We start from the raw sequence: 20,989 nt of genomic DNA on the forward strand, positions 1-20,989 counted from the left end.
TTGGTGAACCCCTTGTAGATACGAGACAACACTCAAGAGCCTTGTGGACGACTGTCCTTCACAAAAGAGCCAAGATCTTACAGGACTCTGACTCATAGTGCAGTATGCAATTTAAACATCACCCTGCCTGCTTACTCAAAGGTAAATTCACGCCCTATGGTGCATTGTCCAGGGAAATTTCATTTCCATTTCTTTTGTAATTGTTTGTTTTGTCAGCTTTTATGGCAAGTTTGCATGCATTGCATTCATTTTGTTGCCGTTATATAATTGTTTCAGGCCAAAAAACACAATTTGCATAATTTACATGAACTTTAACATGTGAATAACTTTATCAGACATAGGTGAAGCACCAGAAGATTTCATTAGTCTATTATACAACTCACTGCTGGGGTTATTTGGAAAGCCTCATCTTTAGGGCCATCTTTTCCTTCTTTTTCTTATTTTATTACCTGACTTAATATTGCAGTATTTTGGGGTTAAAGCCGATAAATGCTTTTATGCATTTCTATTGCACTTAACCCGTATCACACCTCACTGGCTGGCCTCAGACATGTTCTGTTGCTGTGATAACTGCTTTGCCTGCTCTCTGTCCCCTTCTGTCTTTCTTGTACCTCTGTCTTTTCTATCTCCTTGCGCTCTCTTCCTCTTTTGCTGCTTTTTGCTCCTCAAAGGAATCAGATTCAGAACAAGAACCTGATGAGGAGGTAACTGCAATTTTGCCCTTTAATTAACAAAATGCCCTTTGCTTTCCTTCATTATCTCAGTTCAAAACTCCGGTCTTTAATTATTAGTAGTATCACTAGTATTGTTTTAGTGCACAGAGAAAGGCTAATGTTTAAACATTAATACTGAGAAAATGTTTTGAAACCTTCAGAACTTCACGCATGGCTCCTTACATGTGTTTAGTATCGTTGGGTTAATGCATAAAATTGATCATAACAAAGGGTTTACACACATTTTCTCATATTGTTTGTCATACGACCTGTGATAGATGTAATATTAGCATCAAGATAGCTTATGTGGGGTCAAATAGCATAAAATCAAAAAGTAAATTGGCAGTTTTAAGAAAAAAATATGTGTTTGTTGATGCATAGCATGTATAAAACTGAATTTTCTTCACCTGTTTTTCTTTACAGACAAGCCGAACACTTGAGAAATGTAAGATGCCTAGTTTAATTAAACTATTTTATCTTGCACCAGACACCTAACTTACTAACTGAGAATGTCACCACTGTAAAATAACTTACAATGCATGATATTAACATTCCATAAAACAATTGTTTGTGTCTGAGTGAGTTAACTATTGCCTGTTATACAACACTTTTCTCAGTTAAATTTAGTTAATGTAAACTTTAGGGTATTGAATCTCACATGTCGTTCACCTAAAATACTATTAAATTATATGCATAAGGAAAAAAAAAATTTTAAATGTACATTTTTTGTATTTAAATTTGATGTTAAAGGTACAATATGTAAATATATTGTTACAAATATTTAAACAAACTTTATATGAGTAACTATACATCTACCAAAAGTTTTTGTCTTTGTCTGACTCACATTTTAGGTACACCTATACCAATAATGGGACTATTAAGTATCTCTGACTACAATGTTCTTTCACAAGACAATTTTTTTGTTTATTAAGTGCTACAGCACCGAAAGTTATGTAGTGTATTTTTAAACATCCTGTCAGATCTATCTTTAGATGTAAAATAATTGTATTGTGTAATGTTAATTATATGCATATGAGAAACACAAAGACAAACTTTTTTATAATTACTACTCAAACTTTAATTCTTTTTAGGCCAACGATTTAAAAAGAATAGTTTACCCAAAATTTAGCATTTCCTAAAAATGTTTTCACCCTCATGCCGTGTCATCCAAGAAGTAAAAGAGTTTTTTTTATTCCACAAAACAGATTTAGATAAATTTAGCATTATATCTCATGCATCAACTCTAGTCCATCATTTAAGGTTTTGTGAAGTAAAATGCTGCATGCGTGTAAGAAACAAATCAATCCTTTATTAAGGCATTTTAACTTTAAACCATTGTCTGGTCAAAGTATGAGTCCATAATCTATAATAGACCTCCTCCAGTTAAAAACTTTAGAATTCTATTTGTTTAGAATTTTCTCTCCTGATTGTAGACAAGATGCCTCTTTCACTGGAGAAAATAATATTATAGATAAAGCTGGTTAAAAAAAGTTAATTAGGGATTTATTACAAACATGCAGGGATTCACTTCATAAGATGTTTATTGACGGGCTGGAGTTGTTAAGATTTTTTTTTATCTGGTGAACTATTCTTTTAAATCCTGGTTCTGGGGACACATTGCTATGCATGTTTTGTATGTCTCTAATATCTCACACAGTCTAGTTTGGCTCTCTTGTAACAAGCTCAAGTCAAGCATCAAGTATGCTGAATAATGGAAATAAAAATGTGCAGAGCTGTGGTTCCCCATTTTCTTATTTTAGGTGATATTAGTGAGTGTAGCTTTCCTTTTTTATGTTAGTATTATTCTGATCATGATAGAGGGAAAGATTATTGAACAATCACTTTTTATGCACAATGTGAATTTCATTCATACTGTGGTGATGTTTGTTTTCGACTGTTTTAGAGCCCTATTCCCTTCATTACACAATAACAATCTGCAAAGCAAATTATGATTTCCATCTAAATCTGTATGAGTCATCCTCATTAGTACCTGTTTAGTACCTTTGTTTAATAAGCCAGCATAGCAAAACTCTTCCCTTTTCTTTATGTACTCTAGGAATGTACAAAACACTGAAGTGGGTATATGCTATAAACCTGCATTCAACCTAGTCATTGCCCAGTTTGGATTTATTTATTTCTTTGTTTGTTAGATGTGTGGCTTTATCAGTTTAATATTGACTTTGTATAGTTTGCTTGCTATTATTGCTTTAGAGAGTATCAAATCACCACACTATGTAATGTGACCTATAAGTATAGTATATACATTAGGTTAATGTTTAAGTGCAAAGTTCAAATTAGAATCCAGATCTATTACTTACAAGTAAACAATAACACATTAGTTTACTAAGGAAATAACAGCTGACATAGAGTATTTTGAATGCTGTCTTGTGTGTGTGAATGATTTTTCAGAACGGATCTTTGTTTAACACTATTCATCATTGCCACTACTAATATTAAAAAAAATCACTTTCAGTTATAAAACGACATTCTGCTTATGTTGTGTTCTTTAAATGCATTTATTCCACTTTTTAAAAACTTATTTGTACTGTTATTCCATTTTAGTTGCATATCACTGGCTTTCTTAAAAAACTTAGTTCAGTTTTATAAAGTTCTCTCTTGAGTTCTCTGAATTCTCTCTTTATCTTTCTTTCTTCCTTTCTCTTTATTTCTTCTGTAGACATGAGTTATATATGAGCAATGTCTACTTTGTGTTACTGTTTTTCAGTACATGTCCCAGTGTTTGGGTCGGCTTATTTTCGTCTCCCTTTTTAATTTTCACACTAGTTTGTCTTTTTGTTTGTTTGTGAATGTGTTGTTGAACTAAATGTGAATAAGCAAGTGTTCTGCTTATTCTTCTGTTGTCTTTAAGATTTGGTTAGTATTTGCTTTGCAGTTGTTATTCTCCCATGAGTCCAGTAGACTCTCCACCACTCATTATCCCACAGTCCACTTAGCTTTGTTTGTCATCTTGATGCCTTCTGGTCCTTGAAACTTGAATTTATCCCTTATCTCCTTTTCCAATCTCTGTCCCTTTAATTTAAATTTTGGTTAATTTGCTCCTTAATTGTCATCGAAATGGAAGACGATGAAGACACTGAAACAACTGAAACATCATTCCTGAAAACTCAGTTGATCCGAGACTCCCCTGCCCTAGCAAGTCCAGATTTACTCTCTGAAGTATCAGAGATGAAACAAGACCTTATCAAAATGACTGCTATTCTGACTACTGATTCCTCAGAGAAAGCGGGTTCCATGCAAGGGGATTATTTAGATAAGGGGGTGGAGGAGGTGTCAGCAGAGCCTTTTGAGATCATGGAAAAAGTCAAAGAGGATTTGGAGAAAGTTAGTGAAATTCTGAGAAGTGGAACATGCGACAAGGAAGAGTCTGCAAAAACAGACAGCCGTCCATATAGGAAGGATGAGGGGTGGGTTCTACTAACAGAAAGTGAAATCGAAGAGGCAAAAATGATGGCTGCCTTTGAATCTCAAGAATCACTTCTAAAGGAAGTTCGAGTCAACAGAGGATCACAGAGACCAAAGGGTGCTAGGGACAGACCTGGCATAGAGACTTTTCCCAGTGGTGAAGTTAAGGAATACTTATTGGATGTGCCTGATACATCTAGGCCCACATCCCAAGAGTCTCCATCACAGCAAAGGTTCACTGAGGTTGTTCTGCGCAGAGGTGGTCGGAAAATAGTCCCTACAGTGGCAAAATACACTAAGGCCCATACAACAGATGTAAAAAAGCCAATCAGAAGAAAAGGGCCTCAAGGACACACAGATGAAACCCAGTCAACTAGCACAAAAGAAAGTATTGTTAGCAAAAACACTGGGAAGTGTTCTGAAGGGGATGCTTTTCTGCCCGTCCCTGGAGACCAAAAAAAGTCTCCTGTTTCACCAGTGGTTGAAGAGACACCAATTGGTTCCATTAAAGAGAAAGTTAAGGCTCTTCAAAAGAAAGTAGAGGAAGAACAAAAAGGCCAGAAAAAACAAACAGGCCAAAAACCTCCACATAAACCAACCGAAGCCAAAGCATCGTCTGTCAAAGATCAGAAAACATCAGGCCTAAAAAAACAGACTTCTTCACCACAGAAGCAGTCTCCTTCTAGGTCAACAGGCTCTGAGCCTGGGAGACTAGAGGAAACCATGTCTGTAAGAGAACTAATGAGAGCATTTCAAACTGGCCAAGATCCCTCAAAAAGAAAGTCTGGGCTTTTTGAGCACAAAGGTCCTTCCAAAACAGAAGGCACAGCAGTGAGCAAAACGTCGCAATGTCTTCCCCAAGCACCATCACATGAAGAAGTGTCTCTTGATGTTTTAAAGCCTGAAGATCACCATGAAGAAAAAGAAGTCAAATGTAGTCCACACATAAAAATATCTGAAGACAATAAAGAAGATGCAAAATCAAGTCAAAAGAGACAATCAGAAGATAAAAGTGGTAAGGCCGTGGTTTCTGGAATAGTGTCAGCAGTTTCTTTTACTCACTCAAGCATGACAACAGCAATTCCTCAAAATTCGTCAGGACAGTGCAGAGATCTTTTGCCTGACAATGGTACAGAAAACAGTGCATTTGATGACAGCTCTGACAGCATTAGACATGAAGCATTGGCCGAATCGCCCAATGCCAGCCTTGCTGAAGTGGAAGCCCCATTGAGTTCTGAGGAAAGTTACAAACATGAGGGCATGGCTGAGACTCCAGAAACAAGTCCCGAGAGCCTCTCATTATCACCAAAAAAGCCAGCACAGTCTATACTAGCAAAGACCTCAAAATCAGTAGCAGTCACCCCTAAAGTCAAGACAAGTAAAGTATCTGTTTCCTTTTCTACTGAGATGAAGACAACTAATGAACAGGCATCTGAAACTACAGTTCACCATCCAGCATTGAGCAAAGCAGTGGATGAACCAACAAAAAGTGAGTCTGTGTCTATTCCTCGTGGAAATAGGGGGGTGAACTTTGAGGGTGAACAAACCTCTGTTGATGTGGACATTGTTTCTGTGTCATCCAAGCCATCTAAATCTCGAAAACTGACAAAAAGAACATCTGAAACTCTAGAGAGTTTTTTGAGTGATGAGGAATCCTTTGATGTTCAACCACTACCAACCTCTGCTGACTCCCTGGGCTCAAGGGCAGCTACACAGGATCATGGTGGTTTAGTGCTACCTCTTAGACACCAAGATTCAGAGAACCTTAGTCCAGTAGCTGATGACTCTTTTACTATTAGCCACAAGGACTCTTTAGAGGGTAGTCCCTTGATGGAAGACAACTCTTCCCATAAAACCCCAGACTCTATTGAGCCTAGTCCAACAAAAGAATCCCCATGTCGTGACTCTTTAGAAAACAGCCCTGTAGAGATGAAAACAAACCTGGCTTTTCCACCTACAGTAGAACAACCCAGTGTGACCACAGGGCCCCTGACATCCTCCAAAGCCCCTGAAATCCCCCCAGACAGTTTGCGTAGTAGAATGCTCAAAGAACAGGAGGGTAATGCCGACGATGACAGTTGTGAGCAGACGTCCCTGATGACAAGTTCGGGTAAGAGTCCTCTCTCACCTGACACACCAAGTTCTGAAGAGGTAAGTTATGAGGTCAATCCCAAAACCCCAGACCCCATGGTCCTGATTGTTCCCTTTAAGCCATCAGTAATCCCAGAAGAGACAGTAGAAGATGATGAGTTGAAGTGTGGCCTGACACAGAGGAAAATTACTCCAGAGGAAGAGATGTTTAAAATGGCTGCCAAAATAAAAACATTTGATGAAATGGAGCAAGATGCAAAAGACAAAAAGGACAATAGAAAAGATAGTGAATCCTCTCAGACCTTGGTAGCATCTGATGCAGGAGATGACAGCTTCAAACTGTTTGAGCTTGCATCCAAACATGAAACATCCTCTGTGGATGATGTTGGGTTTAGTAAACTCAAACAAGCCTCAGAGATAGCACGGTCTGTTGAACCGATCATTAAAGTACAACCTCCCTCTCCTTTTCCAGCAGGTATTCATAAGAGCCCCCAAACGTCTGACGACATTCAACAAACCATGGTCCACAGTGCAGCATCTTCAGCTGAATCAGCAATGAGGAGACCTCAGTCTGTCTCAGAAATGCACACTATAAAACCACAGCTTGAAGAATCTCATAGTGAGAAATTTAAGGACAAAGATTATGTTGATTCAGAGTTAGTACAGCTAAACAAAACTGCCACTAACAGCAAAAATATAACTGATGAACAAAAAGAGCAAAGTTTAAAAAGATCAAAGGGAAATCAAGAAATGTACAGTCATGAGCAGCAGAATGAGGCAGCTAATTACCAAAATGTTGACTACAAATCACATAGTCAGGAAGAGGCTAATGTAACAGATGAGATTAAAGGTGATTACATGAGAAATACAGGGACATCTTATGTTGATATATGTAGTGGCAGCTTAGATATTGATGCTATTCCAATTATTATTGGGCAGACAAAAGAAACATTTAAACCAGAAATATGTATTTATGATGACACAGAGGAAGATGATGCTGAGGAGGAACCTCCTAAGACTGAATCTAGAGGAGTTACAGCAAAAGCAGAAACAGACGCCTGGAATTCAATGCGAGAAGATGATGATGCATTTGCAGCAAGAGTCAAAGAGGAAGAGCAAAAGATCTTGGGTCTGGCTGTAGATCGGCATTCCCAAGGGGCGACTCCAGACACAACACCAGCAAGGACACCCACTGAGGAGGGTACACCAACAAGTGAACAAAATCCTTTCCTTTTCCAAGAAGGAAAACTTTTTGAGATGACAAGAAGTGGTGCGATAGACATGACAAAAAGGAGTTACGAGGAGGAAGGGTTTGCATTTTATCAAATAGAGCAACCCATTGTAGAGGGTATAGCTGAAGAAGGTAATGAACCTATTAGAGCATCCAGTGATGCTGAAAATGAGATTGGTTGCAACCTATCTTTGCAAATAAAAGCAGAGAAGGATGAGGACCTCCTTAAAGAGGCTACAGATTTATCTGTACATTCTCCTGCTGGGAATAGTTTGGCTGTAGCTACAAAGTCAGATTTTTCAAACTCTAAAACCCTCATCAAATTGGATGACTCTGCCTCAAATAAAACGTTAGAGAAGGACCAAACAATGTTAGAGGTTAAATCAGACAAAGTAATGAGTGAGGGGCATGCAGTATCTGATCCTGGTTCTTCTGACACTGTCATAGCCAATGTCCAGACAGCAGTGTCAACAATTACTAGATCAGTTCATTCCCAACAAGACCAAGAGTCTTCAGATTCCTCCCCAGAAGATCAGCACTCAGTAATAGAACAAACCAAAACCTCTGAAAAGACTCAATCCCAAAGTAAATCTGTCTCTAAAAGTTCATCCATGGCTAGAAAAGACCTGTCCACCTCCAAAGAGGAAGAAAAACCAAAATCCAGAATCCCTGTTAAGGCCAGCTCCCTCAGGTCTGAATGTGTAGAACCTGCCAAGGACAAAAAATCAAAGCTGCCCATAAAACCTCAATCAAGGAGAAAATCTGAGACAGACACTAGCCCATCCATCACTTCCAGTTTAGCAAAGTCTTCCAAAGCCAAGAGCTTCTGTGAAAGTGATTCCACCAAGAAACCGGCTAAAAAGGAACAGAATCGTCCAACAAGCACTGACCTATCCAGCACAACTAAGACACTTCCCTCAAGATTACCAGTCAGGGGAAAGCCTGGCCAGCCAGTTCAAACTTCCACACCAGCAAAACAAAAAAAGGGTCAGCCAGCTGACACAAACAAACAGTCCATTGCATTTTTTGAAGAGATTAGTCAAGAAGCAGCAAAGGTAGTGGAGAGTTTGGCTCAGGCAGAGAAAGACAAACAGGAGGCTGCTGCCTTGTCTGATGATGAAAGCAGCACCATTAATGCCTCAATAAAAGAGAGTGAATCTTTCATTGACATGCAAATGCCTTTCCCTGAGGATCCCTTGGTCATTAGGCCCCGATGGGACAACCCTGTTGAGACGCAGATGGAACGAATCCCTGCTGATAAAGTCCGAAGTCAAGGTATCCCCCATCTCTTGGGGCCCATTATCTCTTTCTCATCTGCCTCAGCACCTCAGTGATGAAAGTGCTGCTTCTCTGTGTTGTAACTAATACTTCAACTCTTCGTGGTGCTTCTTTGATGTTTGGGCTATCTTTGTGACTGTCTCTTTTCCTTTTATCTGACTTAAATTTCAACATTAATATAAAACAAAATGTATTGGGGTGTCTTTATAGTGTTGTTTTTTGCCAGTATATTCACTATACATTTAAATTTAAAACATGAGTTGTGAGATACTGTTGATACATTCTTTACAATGTTTGCGATTTCTAGGCGAGTTATTCATTCATGTATATTATGTATTTGTTCATGATTGAGAGTTTACCTAGTATTTGCTTATTTCTTGAAATTAGTCTAAAATGAAGAAACTTTGCTTTCAAAAGCACAGTTAATAATATTAATTGATGTATTTACTTCATGAGAAAGCCAGTGACCTTATTTATCTGAACGTTAAATGGTAAATTGTTTAAAAAAAAAAAGAGAGAGAAAAAGGTTAGTGTTATATTTGTGCTTATATGGCTCTTGCTGCTTTGCTGGAATTTGCAGTAGATCCACAGGAAGAGGCTGATAGGAAAGAGGGGCGTCTGGCTGTAATAGCAGATCACCTTGGTTTCAGCTGGTCAGGTAAGCAAAGCTTTTGAATATCACTATGGTTTAAGAATGACCCAGCAATACAGGAAAACACTTTGTGGATAAAATAATATAATTGTTTAATACATAATACATGAGATACTTTTACATTAGGGTAGGATTTGTTTACGATAATTGTCATGTCTTCTATTTATTATTATATATCTTATTTTAACACATATTGTCTTGCAGTAAGTACAATTTGTTTCATTAGCATACTTTGTTGATCTGTATTAAATACATTATTACCAATGTGTTTTTGTTTAAACAGAATTGGCTCGAGAGCTTGAATTCAGTGAGGTACAGATCAATCAAATAAGAAATGAGAATCCAAATTCTCTACAAGATCAAAGCCATGCCCTCATAAGGCTATGGAAAGAAAGAGAGGCCAAAAATGCTACAGGTAAGAGTACATATCAGTTTTCCTATTTGCATAGCTTTATTCACCAGATAAAAAAAAATAATCTGAGGGATAGTTTAATTATTATCATTGAATTTAATTGTTATAGAAAACAGTAAAATCTTGTCATTACTCACTGTAATGTCTTTCTAAACTTGTAAGACCTTTCTTCATCTTCAGAACACAAATTAAAATATTTTTAATGAATTCTGAGAGCTCTCTGACACTCTCATAGACAGCAAGGATCCTAACGTGATCAGGGTCCAGAAACGTAGGAAGGAAGATTTCAGATATGATACCTGCTCTGATGGCTTTTTTTCTGATATAGACTTTGTTGAAATATCATATTACTGTGTTGTTGCAGCATAACAAACCTTCTCTAATACAGAAAGTAACCATGGGGTAACCGTCATTTTCACCCACGCTGTACAGAAGTGGCAAAAAAAACCATATGTAAAATAAATATTTTGCAAGTAACATGCAACATGTTTCAACATAGAAATTGAGTGGCCAGTGTCGAGTAGCATAGCTTTATTTATTTTTTCTTCTTCTTCATTCTGGCACTTAACCATTGCTGTGATTCACTTAATGAGGAAATATATGCTATACATTTTTTGAAGTGATAATACATATAATGTTTGGTTGAAAAATTGGGTGATAAATTACCATCAGACATATAACATAAATAGCTGTATCTCACCACCAGAACATCATAAAGACATGGGGCTATTTTTACTTGGGGCAGTGTAGCAATGTGTAGTTATGTGCATAGTGCTGTAAAATGAAACAAATTATGATATTATGTCATAGTAGCAGGGGGTTTGCCAAGGAAGAAGGATCACTCATATTGTTCAGTTGTCAGGTTGCATTCAAAAATATACATAACATAATCTCTCCACTTATTAGCAGAGAACACTTTGATGAAGACACTTACGAAAATAAATCGCATGGACATTGTTCATCTCATCGAAACCAAAATTATCCAGTCCAGTCAAGAACAGTCGTCACACACCTATGCAGAAATTGAGCAAACCATATCATTGGATCATAGTGAAGGTATGAATAATAATAAATTTATCATTGATGTTTTTTTTAAGAAAGTCACATTAAATTATTTATATAATAAAGCGCTGCACTTTTTGCAATAATTTCACAACATCTTAACAAAAACTGTTTTGGTCTTGCAGGTTTTTCAGCACTACAGGAGGACATGGATAGCCCCAGACCAGGTCGGCGAGCAGAAGCCACGCAAAAAGCATCAGAACTTGGGCCTCTGGTGGCATCTGTCGAAGATCTTTCCTGCAATGCATCTTCCCTTGATGATACCCAGAAAGAGAGGTTGATGACAGACAAAGAAATGAGTTCAGAGTAAGTTAATTCTATTCTTGACCTATGCCATTAACAATTTATTAATAATATACTGTAAAAACGGTTTTAAAATTAATTCTCTATTTGTCAGGGTGGTTGGAACCTCAGCACCTAGTTCCTTTGATATGGTTGGACTGAGGCAACAATTTCCAGGCACTCTCAAAAGAGTAAGTCCCTTCTTTACCCTGTACAAAGCTGTTCCTTGGAGACTGCAGTCTCAAGTGTATGGCCCAGTTTGCATAGGTGGTACTATTTCCAACGAATCATCAGGCAAGGCACACGAAACTGTGAATGATCCTCTCCAAGAGTTAGGAGCTACTGGGGGTCAATTTATCCCAGTATTCACCCAACAGGATGACGAACAGAATGCTCCACCTGTTAATTCAAATGAAGAGTACAAGCTGAGACAGAGACAAACAACATTGTCAGATTTTGGGCACACCCTGTTGGAATCTGAGCATGCTGAGCCAGATTTCAATGAGTTGTCTGTGGAACTCGAGCAAGATTCTGAAGATTATATTACCTCACCAATCTCCAGTGCAATACATTTCCCAACATCCCCATCAAATGAAAAGACAGAAATTTCATCTACTTCATCAAATAAATATGAGGTTGCATTTCCAAAGAAACCAAGTCAGAGTGAGGAGTATATACAGCGCCACGTTGAGGAAGTTTCTGACAGATTCTATAGAACCCTGTTTGGTGAAAGTTATGTCTTACCTGAGCTATGTGAAAAGAATGTAAATGTAGAGACTTACAGTTTCCCTAAAATTGAGATTTCTTCTGTGGATGAAGGGAATTGTAACATCATTCCAGTCTGTGTACAAGAATCTTCAGATGTTTCCAAAGATAGTGATGTTATTCAGTTTGGAATCACAGAATTGTCCACTGAAAGAGTACAAAGCATAACTCAAATAATTTCCAGTCCTCTTCAAAAACCTAGCATGTCTTTTGCACTTGTAAGTGGAACAGACATTACAGAGAAGATTACTCCTTCAACACTCAATCAAATGTCACTTGATTCAGTTACTAAGCAGCCACATATGTTATCACTTCCAATAACTGATTCTGGTTCTTCAGAAACAAGGGTTGAAGTAATCACTGAAACCAAACCAACAGATTCTGAATGCACAAAAACGGAATCTATCTCCTTAATACCAGCAGAAATTGTGAAGTGTAGACCTCTTACGCCTATATCTATAACATCCCCAGTTGAGCCAAGGTCATTGTCACCAGATTTAGAGTTTGAATATTTTGATAACCTTGGAATGATTTCATCTGAATATAGATCATCACCAGAATCAGTGGATTCTTTGCCTTTAGACTCACCAATACCATTTGATTATAGACCGTCTTCCCCAGACTCATGCATATTAATGGCTGAATTAAGAGTATCTTCACCTGAATCTGTAGCTTCAGTGAATGATTACACTCTTCTCTCTGTTGACTCTCCATTGCCTGATTTTAGGCCAGCTACACCTTTGCCAACTTTTGAAAATTACACACCTGAATTCACAATACATGTTGAAGAATACAAAACATTACATGCACCTGGTGAAATAACAGTTCCTCTTACAGGATATACAGAAGATTCACTAGGAGCATGTTATTTGGAGGTGACTGATGACACCCAAAGACCTATTTCACCTGGTTCTGTGATTTTCTTCAGATCATTATCACCCGAATCAAATGGATCTTGGTCTCCTACATCCATCTGTTCTGACATTTTAGATAGCGAACACTCCACTGAAACAAGTTTTGATGGTCCATCTCCTTATGCATTTTTGACTGAATTAAGACCCTCATCTCCAGAATCCACGGCATCTGTAAATAAAAATACAGTACTTCCCCCTGATTCACCAATTCCATGTTTTTCAACTGAAGTGCAAAATGGCTCTTTATCACTCATGGCAGGCTACAGATCACCATCATTAAAATCTGAACTTTCAGACATAGAGTGTGATCTGATCTCATTAGAGTGTTTACCTGGAAGTCGCCCATCATCCCCTGAATCATTTGCATCTCTCACTAACCAGAGATGCCTTTCCCCTGATTCTCCTCTTCCCAGCTTTACTCAAACAATGTGGGAAAGTTTCATACCCACAAAACTGTTTAGATCTGATTCATTTGAGTCAGGCCTCTCAGATAATGAAAACAAACCAATATCAGAAGTATTGACAGAAACCAGAATATCATCTCCTGAGTCATTTACATCAATAAATGAACATAGACCCCTTTCGCCTGATTCACCTGTGCCTGTTTATAGAAGCACATCACACTTTGATGTCATCCAATTTTGGAGCCAAAGAGACTCATCTCCTGAATTAGAAACATCATCTGATATTGAATATTCGCACTGTGAGCCCTTGATCTGTGAGCCAAGATCTCAGTCCCCAGAATCAATTATTTTAGAGCCTGAATATATTCCTTTGTCCACAGTTATAGTTGAAAGTGTTTGTTTTGAAGGCGAGCCAACAGAAAAAACATACACTCAAAAATTAGCTCCTAAGCGTGTTGAATCGCTACACAATGAAGAACAAAGCATGAGTGAATTACCAAAACCAAAGGATATTTTTATGTCTAAAACTATGTTCAGAAATCTTGTCGCCAAAATATTTGATCCACACTTCAAAGGTGGTTCCAAACTTGTTGTTTTGGACAACACTGGAACTTTACATGGCCAGAAAATGATATACCCACCCTCTACAGAATCTGTCAACTATACAGTGAATAAGGATTTAACTCAAATTAATCTGCATTTCGAAAGTCAATGCAATCCACTTTCATCACAACATCAATTTAGACCAGTATCCCCAGAACCACTTTTGCTTGATGACTCTCTTGAACAAACTGAGTGTAGACCTCCTGAGTCAGTATCATCAGTTAATGAGTCCAGGCCTCTATCACCTGTCTCACCTGCAACTGAATTCAGTGGATTTTTAAGAGATTGCCCTGATTCAATTTTATCAGATACTGACAAAAGATCACTTTCTCCAGACTCCTTGCCTGAATGGAGACCCATGTCACCTGACTCTGTCATGTATTTGAAAGACATTAGAGGGTCTTCTCCAAAGTCAAATGGGTCCATTAATGAACATAGACCCCTATCTCCAGACTCGCCTATAACACAATATTTTCCAGTTGTCTTTGAATCTATTTCTGTTAAAACAAATAGGTCCTCATCCACTGAATCTGAATTATCAATGGAGGAATGGGAATTAAATGATTTTACCCTTGATTCATCTTTAGAATCAACAAAATCTATAAATGATGAAACGTTTGACTTTAGATCTTTGTCCCCCGATTCTCCAATAAGTCAGTATGATGTCTTGCATTTTGAACCAACAAGGGCAACAAGTTATGTATCACTATCCCCAGAATCAATGCTGTCAGACACAGATGTACAGAACGATTTATTTGATGACATAGTTTTTGATCTTAGAAGGTCCTCAGCAGAGTCAATCACTTCACTAAATGAAAACAGACCTCTTTCCCCTGATTCACCTATTCCTGAGTTCACAATAGCCACACAAACATTTAACATATCATTTACAGGCTCTCGATCATCCTCTCCAGAATCAGTCACTTTGAATGTTAAAAATGAATTGTGTCAGTCAGACCTTTATCCAGACCAAAGATCTGACTCTCCTCAGTCTATAATATCAGAGACTGAGATTGGACCACTGTCCCCTGACTCACCTGTGCCTCAATTCATGACATTGTTCCCTCAGAGTACTTTGCCAGTAACAAGACCTAGATCGTGGTCAACTCAGTCACTGTACTCAGAGAATACGGAATGTGATCCTTACATTGAAGATTTGTTAAATATAGAATATCGACCAGATTCCCCTGATTCAATTTTATCAGAAACTGAAAAAAGACCACTTTCTCCAGACTCCTTGTCTGAATGGAGATCCATGTCACCTGACTCTGCCATGCTTTTAAAAGATATTAGAGGTTCTTCTCCACAGTCAGATGGGCCCATGGATGACTATAGACCCCTATCTCCAGACTCACCTGTACCACAGTACTTTCCAGCACTCTTTGAATTAGTTTCAGTTACAGAATACATGTCTTCATCCCCTGAATCTGCATTATCAGAGGATGAATGTGAATTAAATATTTTAAACATAGATTCTTCTCCAGAATCTATAAATGATGAAAGGCTAGACTTTAGACATTTGTCTCCTGATTCTCCAATATCTCAGTATTATACCTTTCAATTTGAACCAACAATGTTTACAAGTAACTTATCACCATCCCCTGAATTGGTTCCATCAGAAATAGATATGCAGTCGGATGTATTTGATGACTTGGTGATTGACATTAGAAGGTCATCATTAGAGTCAGTCACATCACTCAATGAAAACAGACCTCTGTCCCCTGATTCCCCTATTCCTGAGTTCAAAGTGTCCACACAAACATTTTTAATAGCACTTACAGGCTCCCGACCAACCTCTCCAGAATCTGTTACTTTGGGTGTTGAAAACGAATTGTGTCCATCTGACCTTTATCCAGGCCAAAGATCTGACTCTCCTCAGTCTATAATATCAGAGACTGAGATTAGACCACTGTCCCCTGACTCACCTGTGCCTCAATTCATGACATTGTTCCCTCAGAGTAATATGTCAGTAACAAGACCTAGATCATGTTCACCTCAGTCAATGTGCTCAGACAATACAGAATGCGAACCTTACATTGAAGATTTGCTAACTTTACAATATCGACCAGATTCCCCTGATTCAATTTTATCAGACACAGACAAAAGACCACTTTCTCCAGACTCCTTGTCTGAATGGAGACCCATGTCACCTGACTCTGCCATGCTTTTACAAGACATAAGAGGATCTTCTCCACGGTCAAATGGGTCCACGAATGAATACAGATCACTATCTCCAGACTCACCTATTCCACAGTATTTTCCAGCACTCTTTGAATCAGTTTCTGTAACAGATTATATGTCCTCTCCCCTTGAATTTGCATTATCGGATGAGGAATGTGAATTAAATGTTTTCACCCAAGACTCTTTTTCAGAATCAGCAGAGTCTATAAATGACGAAAGGCCTGACTTTAGATCTTTGTCCCCTGATTCGCCAATAGCTCAATATTATAACTTTTATTTCGAACCAACAATGGTAACCGGTTACACATCAATATCCCCAGAATCTGTTCTATCAGGAATAGATATGCAGACCGATGTATTTGATGACTTGATGATTGACCTTAGAAGGTCATCTTTGGAGTCAATTGCATCAATTGATGAAAACAGAGAAATGCCCCCTGATTCACCTTTTCCTGACTTCACACTATCCACACAGTCATTTATCATGCCAGAGATAGGCTCCTGTCCAACTTCCCCAGAATTGGACTATGTGGATGATGAAAATACACTTTATCAAACCGACTTTATTTCAGAACAAAGATCTGACTCTCCCCAGTCTATAATATCAGAGACTGGGGGTATACCACTGTCCTCTGACTCACCTGTACCTCAATTCAGTGTGTTATTCTCTCAGATTACTTTGCCAGCAATAGGAAGTGGATCATGTTCACCTCAATCACTGTGCTCAGGGACTATAGAAGATGAACCATCTTTTGAATCTCTTTTTATTAGAGGCTCTTCTCCACAGTCAGTTGTGTCCATGAATGAATGTAGATGTCCTGACTCACCTATACCACATTACTCACAATTATTCATTGAGCCAAGGCCTATAAAAGCACATGGGTCATCCTCGCCTGAGTCTATGACATCAGATGTTGGTTATGAGTTATATGAGTTAGAGAATAGTGCATCAGAATGTGAGTATAGGCTTCCTTTAATGGATTTAGTATCAGAGAGTGAACACACCTCAAGTGAGGTGAAATCTCATTTGGCTTATTTTAGGGCATCCTCAACAGACTCTGACACCTTAGTTAATGATATTAAATTGCTCTCTCCTGACTCACCTGTGCCACAGTATTTCCCAGCACTTATTAAATCAGTTCCAGATTATAGGTATTTATCAGATTATATGTCATCATCCCCTGAATCTCTGTTGTCAGAGGAGGAACTAAATGTTTTGACAGAAGCTTCTCCAGAATATATAAATGAAGGCAGATCTCTCTCACCTGATTCACCTATAGCCATGACAGATTCTCCAATACTTCAGTATTATGCTTCAAACTTTGAACCAACATTGGTAACAGGATACAGGTCAACATCTAATCAGACAATATTATCAGAAAAAGAAATGCAGACAGATGAAGTTGATGACTTACTGATGGATCTTAGAACATCCTCACCAGAATCAGTGGCATTAGTGACAGAAAACAGACCACTGTCCCCTGATTCACCCATTCCTGAGTTCACACAATCCATATACACATTTTCCATACCAGAATCAGATTCTATATCAATTTCCCCAGTCTCTTTGAGTGATGAAAATGAATTATATCCATCAGACTTTAGTATGGGGCAAAGGCCTAACTCTCCTGAATCAGTAATATCTGAAACTGAGCCTAGACCAGCTTCCCCTGAATCACTAAGTGATTACAGCCAAATGTCTCATAACACAACAAGGTCTGTGGTAGATTGTGCATCTCCAGAATTCTTTAAATCATTGGAAGAGTGTAGAATATTATCTCCAGACTCTGTTCCACAGTTTAAAATATCAGCAATAAATGTACAACGATCAGAGTCATCTGAATCACTTACATTAGAGACAGACATTGAACTTTGGGTAACTGCATCTCAAGCTACTGAAGAGAGACCCTCCTCCCCTGAATCAATCATATCCTTAAATGAAAAAAGACCATTATCACCAGACTCACCAATTTATGACTTTAAGTCATTATTGCATGTAAATATCACCCCAAAAACCACATACAGATCATCCTCCCTAGAATCAGTTGTATCTGATTTAGAATTTGACATGGAGAGCTTTGCATCTGATGATGTTACATGGACTGAAAATAGACCCTTATCTCCTGCTTCAGGTGAAATATCTCCTGTGGATCAATGTCATTTAGGCCAAGACCTATCCAACATTGTGACATATCTACCATTAAACATGACTTTCAGAATGATGCCTCAATATAAACTTGTGTACAAGGCTGTTCCTTTAGCATTAATATCCCATTTGTATGATCCTCATTATAAAGGCGAAACTTTCTGTCCAAAGCCAGGTGTATTTGAGTACACTGGATGTAAAAAGGCAAATAATGAATTCACTGAGCAACACAATTATGACATTTCCAACAATGCTATATCTCATATTGAAACATCCTCACCTTTTGATACTAGTTCTCTGCAAACATATGTACAAACAGAATCATTTGATTTATTTGGAACAAATCAAGCATTTTCCAATAATCCGTTGATATATTGTACAAGATTAAATGCATGTCTAATAGACTCTTCAGATAGTAGAGCCTCTTCACCAGAATCATATACCTCTATAAATGAGTATAGGCAACTCTCTCCTGAATCTCCAATTCCTGAGCACAGACCTACATTACCATGGGCAGAATTTTTGTTTGAAAGTCGGCCTTCATCCCCTGACACAATTTTTTCTGTAAATGAATTTCAAAGTCTTTCACCTGATTCACCTATACCTGAATACTCAACTTCATCACCAGTACCAAATGCACATACATCTGAATCTAGCGAGGTATTTATGCAACACAAATTCATTTTGAGCCCATTGTCACCTTCAATAAATAATGATCAAAGTTCTGATAAAGACTCATATCCTGAATCATACTCATCATGGTACCCACTTCCACAATGGATCATGTCTGAAAACAGACCTTCATCATCTCTCTCAGATATTTCAGACACAGATTCTAGATCTTTATCACCTCAAATGTTCTGTATTGAAACAAATGTGCGAAACCCATCACCTGAAGCAGCGACCTTAGACACAGAACTAACAGAAACTATTACTCCAGAACCTTTAATTTGTGAGACATTTTATGAACCTGAATCAGTGATCAGTGAATCTGAAGATGAGTTTTATGATAATTTGAATGATTTGTCACTTTCTGACATTGATGAGATTAAGAAAGATTTACCTGTGTTCAAAAATGATCCTGCTTTGCTGAATCCAGTGACATTTGAACAATGCGTGGAACAGATCGAGTCTCCATATGAAATTGAGGAACCTGTTTCTGAAATAAGGATTGAGTGTTCATTTGATGATGGACTACAGCCAAAGGCATTTCACGATATAGCATCTGAGCAAACACAAAAGGACACACCAAGTGCAGCAAAGACAATTACTTATTGTGAAGAACAGGACGTAATAGCAACAAGTGAATCTGCAAATGAAGAAACTAGCAAAGGCCACAATATACATGATATAGATGAAAAGAGACACATGGAAAGTCTACAGCAACAAAAAGAAGATGTAGGACATGATTTAAGAAAACTAGCCCCTCGAGATGACAAAAAAAGGGTAAGAAGATAAGCATGCAGCTGTGAATCTTGTGCGTTCATAACAATGTATGAACCAATTGGAATGTATTGTCAGACCTGCCCTTCAGGACCTACTAACAAATTAAGACTAAATGGACAAATCTTGAGGAGTGTGCAGCTTACAAGAGAATGGTCAATTCTGAGAATATTTACTAATTCACCATGATTTTTTTTGTAGTGAGACTTAGACTCAACTGCATGTTTGAATCTTATTATTAAGATATATCCATATTGATGTTATGGCATGTGTTTCAGTTTTTGATTTGTTTTATGTAATTTATACAAATAGGGAGAAACATTGTTTTGTTTCCTTTCATTTTGTACAGGACAGTGTCTCAGAGGAAATTAATTTAATGCCTCAAGTCAAAGATTCAAGTCTAAGAAAAGGAGATACACCATCAATTTCAAAAAGTTTAAATTTAACAGAATCCTTTATTACCAATGAATCATCAAAAGATATAGCCACACATGTCTCCAACATACCTGAGCGCAACAGATCTCAGCCTGTCTTTGATTTGGAGGCCCACAAATCCACTCCTGGTTCGTCACCTGAAGAAACGAAAGCATTAAAAGGACTGGAAGAAGTAAATTCTTTTCAGTTTCATCTTAAAGACTCTCATAGAAGAGTTAAACTAAATCGAATTGATTCTTCTGCATTTAGTTTGGGTCTTGAATCAAGTGATTGTAAAAATTTGCCCTCAATGTCAGTAAAAACACCATCAACAGACACTTCCCTTTCACGTATATTTAACACATCCTCTTCTGAACAAGGGAATTCTCCAGAGTGCCAAGAATTTCTAGGCAAGGAAATACCTTGTGCTGCAGGGACTGTCCAGCTTTCCTCAGAGTTTAAACATGTCGTTTCTAAATTTGAACAGGCATCACCATCTTTAGGTGGTGATAAGCCTGAATTAAGTTTAGTTTTTCCTGGAACCTATCCACTTGTAGCTGCTATGTCACCTTGTACTCTGGAAGTAACTCAGGATATGACAGGTGACCAGATGCATTTAGGTGCTACTGCAGTTTTAGATGTTGACTTTCCACTTTACAGTCTTAACTTTAAAGCCAGGCCAAGGCCCGCTCATGCAGATAGCATTGAGTCAGAAGCTGAGTTTTTTGATTGCCGGCAAACATTTTCTGATGCATCTGAGCAAGAGGAGGGATCATTAGAAATTTTAGATGTTCCTCAAACAGTTTACCACGTTGAGGAACTTCCATCTTTATCAAGCAGCCCTGAATATCTGACAGGCATCTCTAAACTTAGAGAGCACACGCAGTTGAAAAAGGATGAGCGGCCCTTATCCTGGGCCAGTGAGGACCTACCCATAGTTCTTGAGCCAGAAGATGAATACACTTGTGAGGTTGG

General features: G+C 38.0%; 2 protein-coding genes across 2 annotated transcripts in view; both read left to right on the forward strand.

The window, feature by feature from the left end:
* The window catches only part of ank2b (ankyrin 2b, neuronal), a 58,631-nt gene extending 49,343 nt beyond the window's left edge, over nt 1–9,288 (forward strand). The window contains exons 39-42 of the mRNA XM_043243228.1: nt 19–141; nt 672–704; nt 1,137–1,158; nt 3,796–9,288. Coding sequence (XP_043099163.1) covers nt 19–141; nt 672–704; nt 1,137–1,158; nt 3,796–8,792 — 5,175 coding nt within the window. The 3' untranslated portion in view covers nt 8,793–9,288. The remainder of the gene's footprint in view (nt 1–18; nt 142–671; nt 705–1,136; nt 1,159–3,795) is intronic.
* LOC122347998 overlaps nt 9,286–20,989 on the forward strand; it is a 15,438-nt gene continuing 3,734 nt past the window's right edge. Inside the window, exons 1-6 of the mRNA XM_043243229.1 lie at nt 9,286–9,394; nt 9,672–9,803; nt 10,707–10,856; nt 10,988–11,168; nt 11,260–19,603; nt 19,950–20,989. The exon at nt 19,950–20,989 is cut by the window's right edge and continues 109 nt beyond it. Coding sequence (XP_043099164.1) covers nt 9,286–9,394; nt 9,672–9,803; nt 10,707–10,856; nt 10,988–11,168; nt 11,260–19,603; nt 19,950–20,989 — 9,956 coding nt within the window. The remainder of the gene's footprint in view (nt 9,395–9,671; nt 9,804–10,706; nt 10,857–10,987; nt 11,169–11,259; nt 19,604–19,949) is intronic.

This window comes from Puntigrus tetrazona, chromosome 7 (assembly GCF_018831695.1).
Source record: "Puntigrus tetrazona isolate hp1 chromosome 7, ASM1883169v1, whole genome shotgun sequence".
Classification (NCBI taxonomy): domain Eukaryota; kingdom Metazoa; phylum Chordata; class Actinopteri; order Cypriniformes; family Cyprinidae; genus Puntigrus; species Puntigrus tetrazona.